Raw genomic sequence first — 16,731 nt, forward strand, 5'->3', positions numbered from 1 at the left:
GGTCTAAAGATGACAAGTAGAAGTTATTTAGAGATATATTGTGGAACAGGCCCTGCCAGCCTAACCAGCTGAGCCACTCCATTTAACCCCAGCCTAATCACAGGACAATTTAGATTCTAAATTGAATCGACTAGGCTTATACTCACTGGAATTTAGAAGATTGAGGGGGGGATCTTATCAAAACATATAAAATTCTAAAGGGATTGGACAGGCTAGATGCAGGAAGATTGTTTCCGATGTTGGGGGAGTCCAGAACAAGGGGTCACAGTTTAAGGATAAAGGGGAAGCCTTTTAGGACCGAGATGAGGAAAAACTTCTTCACACAGAGAGTGGTGAATCTGTGGAATTCTCTGCCACAGAAAACAGTTGAGGCTGGTTCAATGGCTATATTTAAAAGGAAGTTAGATATGGTCCTTGTGGCTAAAGGGATCGGGGGTATGGAGAGAAAGCAGGTACAGGGTTCTGAGTTGGATGATCAGCCATGATCATACTGAATGGCGTTGCAGGCTCGAAGTACCGAATGGCCTACTTCTACACCTATTTTCTATGTTTCTATGACAATTTACATAGACCAATTACCTTCCTGTAGAAGTAGTAGAGGCCAGTTCAGTTGTGTCATTTAAGGTAAAATTGGATAGGTATATGGACAGGAAAGGAGTGGAGGGTTATGGGCTGAGTGCGGGTAGGTGGGACTAGGTGAGATTAAGGGTTCGGCACGGACTAGGAGGGCCAAGATGGCCTGTTTCCGTGCTGTGATTGTTATATGGTTATATGGTTATAACTAACCCATACAATCTTTGGAATGTGGGAGGAAACCCATACGGTCATAAGGAGAACGTACAGACAGCGGTGGGAATTAAACCCAGGTCGTTCACACTATATGCTAAACTCTACACTGCTCTGTCACTCACGTTAACATTGATTTAAAGAGGATGAATACTCCCCCAAATCCCACCATTCACAGGGTGTCCCCTAACCTTGTACACTGAGGTCCCTCTGTCCCTCGACACTCCCCACCGTTCACAGCATGTGTCCTACCCTCATACACAAAGGTTCCCCTGTCCCTTGACACTCCCCACCATTCATGGCATGTGCTTACCCTTATACACAGAGGTTCCCCTGTCCCTTGACACTCCCCACCATTCACGGCATGTGTCCTACCCTCATACACAGAGGTTCCCCTGTCCCTTGACACTCCCCACCACTCACAGCATGTGTCCTACCCTCATACACAGAGGTTCATTTCCTCTAATTGCCACGACCCCACGCCCCCCCAATCGGCTCCAAGACTGACTCAATCACCCATCCCTCTTGACTGGGGTTTCCAGGAGAGGGTGAATGAGGAGGGGTCTGCACTTACCCGTCACCCGATTACGACCCTCTCTATCTTTAGTCTCCTTCCGTGCTCTCAGACGAATGGCTTGGTTGTGATGAATCACTGTGGCCTCGATGGTCTGTACAATTTCCACCTCCTTCCGGGGGATGTAGGTTCCTGTTTCAGAGGTGGGCGTATGGTGAGAGGCAAAACATAACCAGTGTCAATGGAACAGAGAACATGCCAGCGCAGTACAGGCCCTTCAGACCATGATGTTTTGCCAACATTTTAACCTACATCAAGACCAATCTAACCCTTCCCTCCTATATGGCCCCTCCATTTTTCTTTCACCTATCAAAGGTACTGTTGTGTCTCTAATGTATCTGCCTCTGCCACCAGCCCTGGTAGTGTGTATGCCAGAAAACTTACCTCTGACATCATAAAATCGTAAGAACCCCTTCCCCCGTATTCTTTTAAATTCCAGTGAGTACAGGCTGCCAAACACTTCTCATATGTTAACCCCTTCATTTCTGGAATCATCCTTGTGAAACTCCTCTGGACTCTCTCCAATGACAACACATCCTTTCTGAGATATGGGGCCCAAAACTGTTGACAATACTCCAAGTGGCCTGTTTTGTATCTTATAAAGGTTCAGCATGATCTTCTTGCTTTTATATTCTATTCCCCTTAAAACAAATGCCAACATTGCATTTGCTTTCTTTACCACAGATTCAACCTATAAATTAACCTTCTGGGAGTCTTGCCAAAGAACTCCTAAGTTCTGCATCTCTGATGTCTCCATCTAGATAATTGTCCACATTATTGTTCCTTTTACTAAAATGCATTATTATATATTTATCCACACTGGATTCCATCTGCCGCATTTTTTCCCATTCTTCCAATTTGTCTAAATCTGGTTGCAATTGCATTGCTTCCTCAGCACTACCTACCCTCCAACTATCTTCTGCAAACTTCGCCACAAAGTCATCAATTGCATTATCTAAATCATTAACAATGTGAAAAACCTGAGGTCCCAATACTGACCCCTGAGGGACACCACTACTCACTGGCAGCCAATCAGAAAAGGCCCCTTTTATTCCCACTCGCTGCCTCCTGTCAGCCTTTCCTCCATCCATGCCAATACCTTTCCTGTAATACCATAGGATTTTATCTTGTTAAGTAGTCTCATGTGTGGCATCTTGCCTTCTGAAAATCCAAGTAAATGACATCAACTACCTCTCCTTTATCTACCCAGTTTGTTACTTCCTGGAAGAACTCTAACAGACTTGTCAGGCAAGATTTCCCTTTACAGAAACGATGCTGACTTTGACTGATTTTATCATTGGTCTCCAAGTATCAAGATGGAGGTGGAGTTATGATAACTCCTTTGCATGCATCTTTGGAAACAGTTCTACTTCCATCTTTAATATCTTTATTTTTCCCTTTCAGGGTTCTTTTGAAGACCCTGACCTGGAGTTACACGCTGACTTCGGTGCTTTGCGGGAATGGGACCCGCTCTCGGGGTTTCAGGACCAGCTGTTGTCCGGCACACCAAAGGCTCAGTCTGAGAGGTGTCCTAGTGTTTGGAAGCCTAAGATCTTGGGGTTCCGGAGATGGGCGGATCAAGGATCAATGTCACGGCAGGAGATCCATGCGTTGTCGGGGAGGCTGGAAAATCTTTCACTGTGGGCCCAAAGATCCGAGATCTTTACATCTTCGGGCACAGAGCTCATTAATAGTAATGAAACGGATTTTTTAACATCGTAATGACTCCTGCTCACTGTGAAAATGGAGGGCACCTCCCTTATTAGGGAGAGAGAGAGAACCTGTGGTTTGTTGAATGCCAGATGAAAGGCAGTAGTCTTTGGGGTAACCGAAAGGTCTATGTCTTTGCTACTGCCTAGCTCACACTTGTGCTCGATAGTGGGTGTGCTTTTTGTTTTGCTGGTGGGGGGAGGAGGACTGTTGCTCACCACCACTTACGCACGGGGTGGGGGGACTTTGGGGTTCCAACATTTAAATGTCATTCACTCTTTGGAGCACTTCTCCGTTTTTGTGGATGTTTTGCAAAGAAAAATCATTTCAGGATGTATAGTGCATACATTTCTCTGACATTACTGTACAGTAAATTGAACCTGTGAACCTTTGAACCTCATCCTTAATAATAGACTCCAACACTTTCCCAACCATTGAGGTTAGGCTAACTGGCCAATAATTTCCTTTCTTTTGCCTTCCTCCCTTCTTAAAGAGTGGAGTGATATTTGCAATCTTCCAGTTCTCCAGGACCATGCCAGGATCAAGTAATTCTTGAAAGGTCACGACCAATGAATCCGGTACCTCTTCAGCAACCTCTCTCAGGACTCAGCAGTAATCCTTTTGGTCCAGGTGACATCCACCTTAAAACCTTTCAGTTTGCTTAGCACTTTTTCCTTTGTAATAGCAATGGCACTCACTCCTGCTCCCTGACACTCACGGACCCCTGGTACACTGCTAGTGTCTTCCACAGTGGAGACAGATGCAAAGAATCCAAAAAGTTCATCTGCCAATTCTTTGTCCACAATTACTACCTCACCAGCATCATTTTTGAGTGGTCCAATATCAACTCTCACCTCCCTTTTACTCTTTATATAACTGAAAAAACTTCTGGTACCCTGCTTTATATTATTGGCTCGTCTGCCCTCATATTTCATCATTTCCCTTCTTATAGCTTTTTAGTTGCCTTTTGTTGGATTTTAAAAGCTTCCCAATCATCCAACTTCCTACTCACTTTTGCTACTTTATATGCTCTTTCCTTGGCTTTTATGCAGTCCTTAACTTCCTTTGTCAGCCACGGTTGCCTACTCCTGCCATTTGAGAACTTCTTGCTTTGTGGGACATATCTATCCTGCACTTTGTGAACTATTTCCAGAAACTCCAGCCAGCTCTGCTCTGTACCAGTATCCTTTCCAATCCACCTGGGCAAGCTCCTCTCTCATGCTTCTGTAATTCACTTTATTCCATTGTGATATAGTTACAATTCAACAAATTCCCTCTCTTGCAATCCGACATCAATCTGAATTTCCCAATCCCCTTGCATATTGAAGTCCCCCATTACAACTGTGTCATTACCTTTATTACATGCACTTTCCAGCTCCCTTTACAATCTCAACCCACATCTTGGCTACTAGTTGGAGGGCTATATATGACTCCCATAATGTTTTGTTTTACCCATGCTATTTCTTAGCTCCACCCACAAAGATTCAACAATCTCTGACCCTATGTCACCTCTTTCTAAAGATGTAATTCCATCTCTTACCAACAGCGCCTCACCATTGCCTGTGCCTTCCTGCCTGTCCTTTCAATACGAAGTATATCCTTTGATGTTCAGCTCCCAGCTATGGCCCTCTTTCAGCCACGACTCAGTGATGCCCATATGTCATATCGACCAATCTCAAATTGCGCTAGAAGTTCATCTACCTTATTCTGAATGGAACAAGCATCCAAATACATCACCTTCAGTCGTGCATTTTACGCCCTTTTGAATTTTGCCTCTGTAGTACAAATTAACTCTTTACTCTGCCTGCATTTGTACCCAATCACTGCTTGTCCTTCCTTACATTCACGTTACATCCATCATCTACTTGTAAACCTGCTGGCTCATCCTCAGCTCTGTCATCCTGGTTCCCATCCCCCGCCATGTTAGTTTTAACCACTCCCAACAGCTCTAATAAACTCGCCAGCAAGAATATTGGGCCCCCTCCGATTCAAGTGCAACCCATCCTTTTTGTACAGGTCCCACCTGCCCCAGGAAAGGTCCCAATTATCCAGAGATCTGAATCCTGCCCCCACTCCAATTCTTCAGCCACTCTTTAATCTGCCACCTCACTCTACTCCTATCCTCACTGTCACGTGGCACAGACAGTAATCCTGAGATTACTATCCTTGAGGTCCTGCTTCTCAGCTTCCTTCCTAACTCCCTGTAGTCTGCTTTCAGTACCTCCTCCCTTTTCCTACCTATGTCACTGGTACCAAATACATACCACGACTTCTGGCTGCTCACCCTCCCTTTTCGGGATATCGTGGACATGTCCAGAAACTTCTTGCACCCTGGCACCTGGGAGACAAGCTACCATCCATATTTCCTTTTTGCTTCCACAGAATTGAACCCTGTAACTGTTGCCACTACTTTCCTCCAAACACCTTAAAATTATGTTGTTGGCTAGAAAGAACTAAAATCCAGAAATCAGTGAAGAAGAATGAGGTAAGGAGAGTGGAACAGACAAAGACATTGCTTTTGTTCTTGCCATGTGTTTGCAGGAATGGAGGCAACCATTCTGTGAGTGTTCATGCAGCAGCTGCCATTTTGTGAACTGTTTCTTGATCTGCTAAAGAACAAAAGCAATATTACTTATGTCAGAAGGCTGAACAGAGAGCCATAAAGCAATACTGTTTCTAGCCTTGGGCCACACCCATACAGATCAGATTACGATCAAGAGAATGCCTAGTCAGGGTAGACTCCTTTTCCTGGGCATTACCTTTCTCTATCTGTATGTTTATAGTGGGTGTGCACAGAGTTATTCAGTTGTGTAAATTCACATGCTTGTGAGTTTAGCCAATAAAGGTAATTATTGGTAAATGCAGACCCTCGCTGTGCCCAACTTGTCATTATTTTTAGGATTATTACCTGTAACTCTGCCCTCTTAAATTAGCCATTTCCACCCTGGAAAAAGGTCTCTATCAATGCCTCTTATCACCTCTATCAAGTTGTCTCTTGTTGGATCAGGTGATACTGATCCAGAGGTTCTGTGGAAATCGGGAATGGTTATAAAACTTAATGCTTAAGACCATTTGATCAAGTGCTACAAGAACAAAGGACAAAGAAAGATAAAGAATTTGTGGCCGTTTCACACCCAGACAAAACAATGTCCCAGTGATAATACTGAATCTAAAAACTAGACAGATTGAAGTGGTGTGACACCTGCAGCTGAAAAACATCCAGAAAATAGTCAGCTATACACAATTACTAGAAAATTTACTCAACAATTACAAGGACACCTCTTTTTCCTTTATTAGGGAGAGTGAGAGAGAGAGAGAGCCTGTGGTATGTCGAATAGCGGGTGAACAAATAGTCTTTGGGGTAACTGCAAGTCTGTGTCTTTATTGTTGCTTTGCTCACATTTGAGTGCTCAGTGGCAGGTGCCGATGCTTTTTTTTGCTGGTGGGGGGGAGAGGGGATTGTTGCTTTGCTGTCGCTTACATGTGGGAGGGGAGCTGGGGGTGACTTTGGGGTTCTAACATTTAACTGTAGGGCTCTCCTCCGTTCTCCTGGATGGTTACGAAGAAAAACCATTTCAGGATGTGTATTGTAAACATTTCTCTGACATTAAATGTACATTTGAAACCTTTGATTATATATGATCTCAATCAAGCATGGGAGAGGTAACCTACGGTGAAAATAACAATTCTACATCCTAATGCAACATGCATCCTCCTTCACTCCAAAAAAAATGTCCCAACAACCTCTCCTCATAAGACACGCCCTCTAGTCCAGGCAGCAACTTGGTGAATCTCCTCTGCATCCCCTCTAAAGTTTCTACACCGTTCCTATAATGAGAAGGAGACCAGAACAGAACACAGCTGCAACATTGCCTCATGACTCTTGAACTCAATCCTCCTGGTACTGAAGACCAACACACCATACACCTTCTTAAACAATCTTCAACTTGCACAACAACTTTGAGGGATCGATGGATAGGGATGCCAAGACCACTCTGTTCCTCCACGTTACTAAGAAACCACCATTAATCCTGTATTCTGCCTTCAAGTTCAACCTTTCAAAGTGAATCACCTATCCCATTTTAACTCCATATCCCCCTACACATCTCCTATCCGTGTACCAGTCCAAGTACCTTTTAAATATTGTTAATGTAGCTGCCACAACCACTTCCTCTGGCCTTCTGGCCACATACGCCTGTTCTTGTGATATCCTTTGATGCCCTGACTGATAAGACCAGAACAGAACTGAATTCAGTACTCCAAGCTTGGCCTAACCACCAGAGTTTATAAAGCTGAAATGTAACTTCCTGACCCTTGAGCCCAGTGCCTTGACTAGTGAAGGCAGGTGTGCTGTACAACTTCCTTACCACCCTGTCAGCTTGTGTGGCCACCTTCATAGAACCAGGAACCCTCTGTATGTCAACACTGTCATTAATCTTGCCCTGTCATTTTACATTTGAACTCCCGAAGTGTCCCAAACCTCACACTTGTCTGGGTTAAACTCCAGCAGCTATTTCTCCCTCTGTATTTCCAGCATGTGGTGTGGGGGGGGGGGGGGATTTGTGTACCTGGCCCCTCGAAGAGCCATTCGTCACCAGCCACGTGTTTCTCTCCCGATTCATCCTCGAAATCCAGCAAGGCCAGGAGGTGAAGGGCTGTGTTGGTCCTCACTACCTGCAGTGGGGTGGCTCCCTGTAATGGTGAGAAGGATGAGCACAGGAGGTGGTATGGGGGGGTTTAGGAGAAAGGGGAGGGCAGAGGATAGAGGGTGGTGGCTGGGCAGCGGAGAGGGCAATCATGGTGGACAGAGATGAAGAGGGAAGGGGAAAGGTGTTCAGGCGGCACCCACCTGGCCCAATTCTTCTCCCGGATACAGAGGGAAAGGGTCCTGAGCCAGCCGCACCTCCTGGTCACCATGCTTCAGCCGGACCTGGCCAAAACTGTCCAACAGCGGCCTCTGCTCATCATCCCGGACCACGGGGTTGACCACCACACAGTAGTGACGTGGAGGGACCGTCACCATACGTGCCGGGGCAAACAGAACTCTGGGGAGGGGGGCAGAACAAGATTGTAGAGTTTGAAATAATTTTGCTTCCTCAGTGACAATCAACGCAATGAAATGTGTGTTGCCCACTGCTCTACTCTGGCTAGGTACAGTTCAAATAGTATCTATAAATCTGCCACCCTCCTCCTCCCATAACCACTCCTCCAAACCTTCCTCCCTCCACTCCCCTCCAAACCCTCCTCCCTCTCCCCTCTAACTCTATTGCACTTTCCTGTAGCACAACTCCCACACCTTACCCCACTGCACCCCCTTCCACAACTCCCTCCAAACCAACCCCCCACTCATTCAAAACATGCCCCTGCCAATTCCTCCCTGTCCGACCTCTCATTGTCCTGCCGGATGTAGGTTTTTGGTCCGATCTCCACACGGGCCACGTTGCTGTTCTGATCCAGAACGTGGATGTAGTGATAGGGGGCAATGCGGATAATCGATTCCTCTGCCATGCTGGTCCGTGACCTGGTGGAGGGGCACAGTGAGACAGCATAACACAACACCCCACCTCCCTCGTCTCCATCAGCCCGACCCTTCCCTACACACCTCCCCGTCTCCGTCATCCCCTCCCTCCCCTACACATCTCCCCGTCTCCATCACCCTCTCCCTCCCCAACCCTGTCCCCATTTCCATCCCACTCCCTCCCCTAAGCCTCTTCTTGTCTCCTTCACCCCTCCCTCACTTAAACCCCTCTCCATCCCCATCTCCCCTCCCTCCCCGAAACCCTTTCCTGTCTCCTACACCCACCCATCTCCTGTACCTACTCCCACCCCTACATCCTACCCTCATCCCCTCTCCATCCCTCCCCTACACCCACTGTCTCCTTCAGTCCCTCTCTCCCCTACATCCCTCCATCAGCCTCCTGCCCCTACAACCCTCCTAATCTCCATCACCACTCCCTGCCCATCTGTCACCCCTTGCTCCCTGCACCTGTCCCCATCACTCTCTCCTTCACCTACACCCCTCCCTGCCTCCATCACCCTCTCCTACACCTCTGTCTCCATCACTCCTTCTCCCCTACACTGCTCCCCATCGCCCTCACTCCCTCCACTACACCCCTCCCCATCTCCCTCACTCCCTCCCCCACACCCCTCCCCATCTCCCTCACTCCCTCCCCCACACCCCTCCTCATCTCCCTCACTCCCTCCGCTACACACCTTCCCATCGCCCTCACTCCCTCCCCCACACCCCATCTCCCTCACTCCCTCCGCTACACACCTTCCCATCGCCCTCACTCCCTTCCCCCACACCCCATCTCCCTCACTCCCTCCGCTACACACCTTCCCATCGCCCTCACTCCCTTCCCCCACACCCCCCCTCACTCCCTCCCCTACACACCTTCCCATCGCCCTCACTCCCTTCCCCCACACCCCTCCCCATCTCCCTCACTCCCTCCCCTATACACCTTCCCATCTCCCTCACTCCCTCCCCTACACCCCTTCCCATCTCCTTCACTCCCTCCCCTACACCCCTTCCCATCTCCCTCACTCCCTCCCCATCTCCCTCACTCTCTCCCCCTCCATCTCCTCATCCCTGGTGGGGAATGCAAATGCAATGTTTGAATTCATTTCAAGAGGATTAGAATGTCTTCAGCCAGAGGCTGGTGAATCTGTGGAATTTATTGTCATGGATGGCTGTGGGGGGCATGTCAATAGACAATAGGTGCAGAAGTAGACCATTCGGCCTCTCGAGTCTGCACCGCCATTCTGAGATCATGGCTGATCATTCACTGTCAATACCCAGTCCCTGCCTTGTCCCCATATCCCTTGATTCCCCTATCCATCAGATATCTATCCAGCTCCTTCTTGAAAGCATCCAGAGAATTGGCCTCCACCGTCTTCCGAGGCAGTGCATTCCACACCTGCACAACTCTCTGGGAGAAGAAGCTCTTCCTCAACTCTGTTTTAAATAACTGACCTCTTATTCTCAATCCATGCCCTCTGGTACTGGACTCTCCCAACATCTGTAACATATTTCCTGCCTCAATCCTATCAAATCCTTTAATTATCTTAAACGTTTCAATCAGATCCCCTCTCAATCTCAATTCCAGCGTGTACAAGCCCAATCTCTCCAATCTCTCTGCGTAAGACAGCCCTGCCATCCCAGGAATCAACCTAGTGAATCTACGCTGCACTTCCTCAATTGCCAGAATGTCCTTCCTTAAACCTGGAGACCAAAACTGTACACAATATTCCAGGTGTGGTCTCACCAGGGCCCTGTACAAATGCAAAAGGACATCCTTGCTCTTGTATTCAATTCCCCTTGTAACAAAGGCCAACATTCCATTTGCCCTCTTCACTGCCTGTTGCACTTGCTCATTCACCTTCATTGACTGATGAACTAGGACTCCTAGGTCTCTTTGCATTTCTCCCTTACCTAACTCGACACCGTTCAGACAATACTCTGCCCTCTTGTTCCTGCTTCCAAAGTGGATAACTTCACATTTATTCACATTGAATGACATCTGCCAAGTATCTGCCCACTCACCCAGCCTATCCAAGTCTCCCTGTATTCTCCTAACGTCCTCTTCGCATGTCACACTGCCACCCAGTTTAGTATCGTCAGCAAACTTGCTGATATAGTTTTCAATGCCCTCATCTAAATCATTGACATAAATCGTAAAGAGCTGTGGTCCCAATACAGAGCCCTGTGGTACCCCACTAGTCACCTCCAGCCAGTCCGAGAAACACCCATTCACTGCTACCCTTTGCTTTCTAACTGCCAACCAGTTTTCTATCCATGTTGAAACCCTGCCCCCAATGCCATGAGCTCTGATTTTACTCACCAATCTCCTATGTGGCACCTTATCGAATGCCTTCTGAAAATCTAGGTATACAACATCCACTGGCTTACCCTCGTCTAACATCCTTGTTACACCCTCAAAAAACTCCAACAGATTAGTCAAGCATGATTTGCCCTTGGTAAATCCATGCTGGCTCGGTCTAATCCTATTTCTGCCATCTGGGTATGTCACTGGGTATATTTAAAGTAGGTGATATGTTCTTTGTTAGTCAGGGTGTCAAAGTTTACAGGGAGAAGGCAGGAGAGTGGGGTTGAGAGGGATAATAAATAATAAATCAGCCGTGATGGAATGGCAGAGCAGACTCATTAGCACCGGAACAGTCCCATTGGCCCAAAATGTCGTACTGAACCAATTAAATTAATAATCAATTGGCTAACTAAAGTAATTAGTTACTTTAATCTGTTGTGTCTACACAATGTTCATACCCTTTCATTTTCCTCACCCTCACGTGCCTATCCAAATGTCCCTAATGTTTCTGCCTCTACACCAGCCCAGGCACCCACCACTCAGTGGGTATAAACCTGCCCTTATATATCCTTTGAAATTACCTCCCTTTACCTTAAATGCATGTCCTCTGGTATTAAATTTGTCCACTGTGGGGGGAAAGATTCTCCCTCTCTACTCTAGCAGTGCTCCTCCCTATCTCATAAACCTCGATCGGAATCTCAGCCTCCGTCCTCCAGAGAAAACAACCCAAATTTCTCCAACCTCTGCTCACAGCTCACACCCTCAAATCCAGGCAGCATCCTGCTGAACCTCTTCTGCATCCTCTCCAAAGCCCCCACCTGTACTGTAATGGTTGGGGGGGGGGCGACCGGAACCGTACGCAATTCTCCAGATGCAGCCTAGTTAGATATTTATAAAACTGCAATTTATCTTTCCAACTCAGCGTCTTGACTAATAAAAGGAAACGTGCTCCCCGTCAAGCTGCAACATTCTACTTCAACGTCTTCTGTTCCAGAGAAAGCTTGGGGAAGGGTAGCGGACTCGAGCAGTTCCCTCCCCTCCCCTCCTCTGTCCAACACCCACTGCCCTCCCTCTGCCACCAACCTTCTCCTCTCCCACACGCAAATTCCCTGTTTGTTCTTGGCTGCCAAAGCAACCATTTTACCAAACAGTAAACACATGAGACGGTGCAGGAAACGCTGGAGATACTCAGCAGGTGAGGCAGTGTCCAGGAGGGCCGTCATCAGTCGGTTTAGTCCTGATGAAGGGTCTCATCCGGAAACATCGACTGTTTATCCCGTTCCATCTCTGGAGCCAGACTTGCTGAGTTTCTCCAGCGATTTGTGTGTGTGTTGCGGAACGGGAGGCCCGGCGTCAGCTTCCTCTTCCTGCTTGCATCCCGACCGAGTTGTGGGAATGATGAGGGAGACGCAGAGTGGATGGGAAATTGCCAGGAAACGGGGGGTCCCGTCGGCTAAGTTTGTCCAATGTCGTTCTGACTTCAGCTGCTTCGCTGATCTTAGGGGTGCGATGGGATCTTACCGTAACCCCGCACCAGCAAGAAAAACGAGGAATCCACTCGTAGGTTTGCGAACTCACTGCCCCGGTGCCTGCGAGTCCAGTCACTCCCACTTCACTTCACGTCCCGTCCCGTCCCGCCCCGCCCCGCCCCGCGTCGGAGAATTAGGCCTCCGACTCTGTCAATTTTAACGCTCCGGGTGCTAGCCTGATCCAAAGATCCTGATCTCAGGCTGCGGCGGGTCGGGGGCCTCCTCCCAAACTACCCCACGGCTGGGAAACCCACCCACAGCACCAAAGCGGCCACTCAGCCCGTCTAGGCCAGCATCGAGGGTTAGGACGGGAGCTGTATGGTTTGGTGGAATGGTGACCCGGGGATAAACTTTCCGGGCTCTACATTCCTTTACTTCCCTCCCTTCATTCACCTTTATTTCTATTCCACCTGACCCCCACCCTCACCCCCTAACTCCCCCCCAAACCTACCCTCACATCTAACCAACATTTCCCTCCCCACCCCCTCTCACCAACGCTCCCTTCTCGCACCCCCCCCCCCCGCTTGTCTGTCATCCTCTCTGTCCCCTCCCGATCTCCGACACCCCCTATAATGGGGAAGCCGCGGACCAGAGGGCACAGCCTCAGAATAGAGGGACGGCCCTTTACACCAGAAATTAGGAATTTCTTTAGCCAGAGGGTGGTGAATCTGTGGAATTCATTGCCACAGTCAGCTATGGAGGCCGGTCATTGGGTATATTTAATGCAGAGGGTGATATGTTCTTGATTAATCAGGGTATCAAAGGTTACATGGAGAAGGCAGGTGATTGAGGTTGAGAGGGAGAATAAATCACAATAGACAATAGGTGCAGAAGTAGACCATTCGGCCCTTCAAGCCTGCACCGCCATTTTGAGATCATGGCTGATCATCTATCAATACCCGGTTCCTGCCTTGTCCCCGTATCCCTTGATTCCCCTATCCATGAGATACCTATCTAGCTCCTTCTTGAAGGCATCCAGAGAATTGGCCTCCACTGCCTTCTGAGGCAGTGCATTCCACACCCCCACAACTCTCTGGGAGAAGTTTTTCCTTAACTCTGTCCTAAATGACCGACCCCTTATTCTCAAACCATGCCCTCTGGTACTGGACTCTCCCAGCATCTGGAACATATTTCCTGCCTCTATCTTGTACAATCCTTTAATAATCTTATATGTTGCAATCAGATCCCCTCTCAATCTCCTTAATTCCAGTGTGTACAAGCCCAGTCTCTCTAACCTCTCTGCGTAAGACAGTCCGGACATCCCAGGAATTAACCTCGTGAATCTACGCTGCACTTCCTCTACAGCCAGGATGTCCTTCCTTAACCCTGGAGACCAAAACTGTACACAATACTCCAGGTGTGGTCTCACCAAGGCCCTGTACAAACGCAAAAGGATTTCCTTGCTCTTGTACTCAATTCCCTTTGTAATAAAGGCCAACCTTCCATAAGCCTTCTTCACTGCCTGCTGCACTTGCTCATTCACCTTCAGTGACTGATGAACAAGGACTCCGAGATCTCTTTGTATTTCTCCCTTTCCTAACTCTACACCGTTCAGATAATAATCTCCCTTCCTGTACTTACTCCCAAAGTGGATAACCTCACACTTATTCACATTAAACGGCATCAGCCAAGTGTCTGCCCACTCACTCAGCCTATCCAAATCACCCTGAATTCTCCTATCAGCCTCATCACATGTCACACTGCCACCCAGCTTAGTATCATCAGCAAACTTGTGGCACCTGTGGCACCCCACTAGTCACCACCTGCCATTCAGAGAAACACCCATTCACCGCTACCCTTTGCTTTCTATCTGCCGACCAGTTTTCTATCCATGTCAATATCTTCCCCCAATGCCATGAGCTCTGATTTTACCCACCAATCTCCTATGTGGGACCTTATCAGATGCCTTCTGAAAATCGAGGTACACTACATCCACTGGATCTCCCTTGTCTAACTTCCTGGTTACATCCTCGAAAAGCTCCAATAGATTAGTCAAGCATGATTTACCCTTGGTAAATCCTTGTTGGCTCGGCCCAATCCTATCACTGCTATCTAGATATGCCACTATTTCATCCTTAATAATGGACTCTAGCATCTTTCCCACCACCGATGTCAGGCTGACAGGTCGATAGTTCTCTGTTTTCTCCCTCCCTCCTTTCTTAAAAAGTGGGATAACATTAGCCATTCTCCAATCCTCAGGAACTGATCCTGAATCTAAGGAACATTGGAAAATGATTACCAATGCATCCGCAATTTCCAGGGCCACCTCCTTTGGTACCCTAGGATGCAGACCATCTGGACCTGGGGATTTGTCAGCCTTCAGTCCCATCAGTCTACTCATCACCGTTTCCTTCCTAATGTCAATCTGTTTCATTTCCTCTGTTACCCTATGTCCTTGGCCCATCCATACATCTGGGAGATTGCTTGTGTCTTCCCTAGTGAAGACAGATCTAAAGTACTTATTAAATTCTTCTGCCATTTCTCTGTTTCCCATAACAATTTCACCCAATTCATTCTTCAAGGGCCCAACATTGTTCTTAACTATCTTCTTTCTCTTCACATACCTAAAAAAAAGCTTTTGCTATCTTCCTTTATATTCCTGGCTAGCTTGCGTTCGTACCTCATTTTTTCTCCCCGTATTGCCTTTTTAGTTAAGTTTTGTTGTTCCTTAAAAATTTCCCAATCATCTGTCCTCCCACTCACCTTAGCTCTGTCATACTTCCTTTTTTTTTAATGCTATGCAATCTCTGACTTCCTTTGTCAACCACTGTGGCCCCTTTCCCCCCTTTGAATCCTTCCTTCTCCAGGGGATGAACTGATTTTGCACCTTGTGCATTATTCCCAAGAAAACCTGCCATTGCTGTTCCACTGTCTTTTCTGCTAGGATATCCGTACAGTTAACTTTGGCCAGCTCCTCCCTCATGGCTCCATAGTTTCCCCTGTTCAACTGCAACACTGACACCTCCGATTTGCCCTTATCCTTCTCAAATTGCAGATAAAAACTTATCATATTATAGTCTCTATCTCCTAATGGCTCCTTTACTTCAAGATTGCTTATCAAATCCTGTTCATTACACAAGACTAAATCCAGAATAGCCTTGTCCCTGGTCGGCTCTCGTACAAGCTGTTCCAAGAATGCATCCCATAGGCACTCTACAAACTCCCTATCCTGGGGTCCAGCACCAACCTGATTCTCCCAGTTCACCTGCATGTTGAAATCCCCCATAACTACTGTGACATTACCTTTGCCACATGCCAATGTTAACTCCCTATTCAACTTGCACCCAATATCCATGCTACTGTTTGGTGGCCTGTAGACACAACCCATTTGGGTCCTTTTGCCCTTACTGTTCCTCAGTTCTATCCACACAGACTCCACTTCTCCTGATCCTATGTCCCCCCCTTGCAAAGGACTGAATCTCATTCCTCACCAACAGGGCCACCCCACCCCCTCTGCCCACATTTCTGTCCCTACGATAGCATGTATACCCTTGTACATTCATTCCACAATGGTGGAATGACTGCAGACTCTATGAGCTGAATGGCCTAGCAAGAACAGGTTAGCACAGGAACAGGCCCACAATGTTATGCACAACCAATTAAGTTAGTAATCATTGGCCAAATAATCTCTTCTGCCTACACTTTGTCAATATCTCTCCCCCTCCCTTCCTTCCCTCTCAAAGTTCACAGTAAATTTATTTTCAAAATACCTATACGTCACAGTATTCTACTCTGAAATTCATCATCTTGTGGGCGTTCACAGTAGAACAAAGAAATACAATAGAATCAATGAAAAACTACACACAGACAACCAACATGCAAGGAAGACAACGTGCAAATACAAGAAAAATAAATAAGTAATAAATATCAAGACCATGAATTGTCGAGGCAAGCCTTGAACACGAGTCCATAGGTTGTGCAATCTGTTCAGAGTTGGGGTGAGTGAAGTTATCCCCTGATGGTCGAGGTTGTTCCTGAACCTGGTGGGGTGAGTCCTGTTATGAATGTACCACAGCTCTGAGGGGCCGAAGGGTGCGGGGTAGCCCCCTCCTTTGTGAGAATCGCAAGATCACTGTTGGGTTGGGTCAGGGGGCCCAGGAAATGAGGGAGACGTGCGGAATGTCTTGCTTCCCCGGCGATGTAAAGCTACGGGACATGGCCATTGTCTCCGGAAGGTGAAGTTGTGGATTGGAGACTATGCTACGTGAATGCCCTCAGGCAAAGTGAGCTGGTTGAGGGAGAGATTGCATCACCCCCAACCTGATTGACATCTATGACCCTGCGAGTCAGGATAAAAGAGGGTCAA

The 16,731-nt window shown here is 47.5% G+C and overlaps 1 protein-coding gene across 3 annotated transcripts in view; it reads right to left on the bottom strand.

Moving 5' to 3' along the window:
• mvp (major vault protein) overlaps positions 1-12,529 on the bottom strand; it is a 55,939-nt gene extending 43,410 nt beyond the window's left edge. The window contains exons 1-5 of one of the 3 annotated variants that reach the window (XM_059953300.1): positions 12,418-12,529; positions 8,457-8,591; positions 7,920-8,115; positions 7,639-7,762; positions 1,361-1,492 (exon numbers count right to left, since the gene is read on the bottom strand). In XM_059953300.1, coding sequence (XP_059809283.1) covers positions 1,361-1,492; positions 7,639-7,762; positions 7,920-8,115; positions 8,457-8,578 — 574 coding nt within the window. In that variant the 5' untranslated portion in view covers positions 8,579-8,591; positions 12,418-12,529. Of the gene's footprint in view, positions 1-1,360; positions 1,493-7,638; positions 7,763-7,919; positions 8,116-8,456; positions 8,592-11,979; positions 12,253-12,417 lie in introns of those variants that run through there. The other 2 variants (XM_059953301.1, XM_059953299.1) reach the window with 2 other exon arrangements.
• Between the last annotated feature and the right edge of the window lie 4,202 nt (positions 12,530-16,731).

Source organism: Hypanus sabinus, chromosome 29 (assembly GCF_030144855.1).
Source record: "Hypanus sabinus isolate sHypSab1 chromosome 29, sHypSab1.hap1, whole genome shotgun sequence".
Taxonomy (NCBI): domain Eukaryota; kingdom Metazoa; phylum Chordata; class Chondrichthyes; order Myliobatiformes; family Dasyatidae; genus Hypanus; species Hypanus sabinus.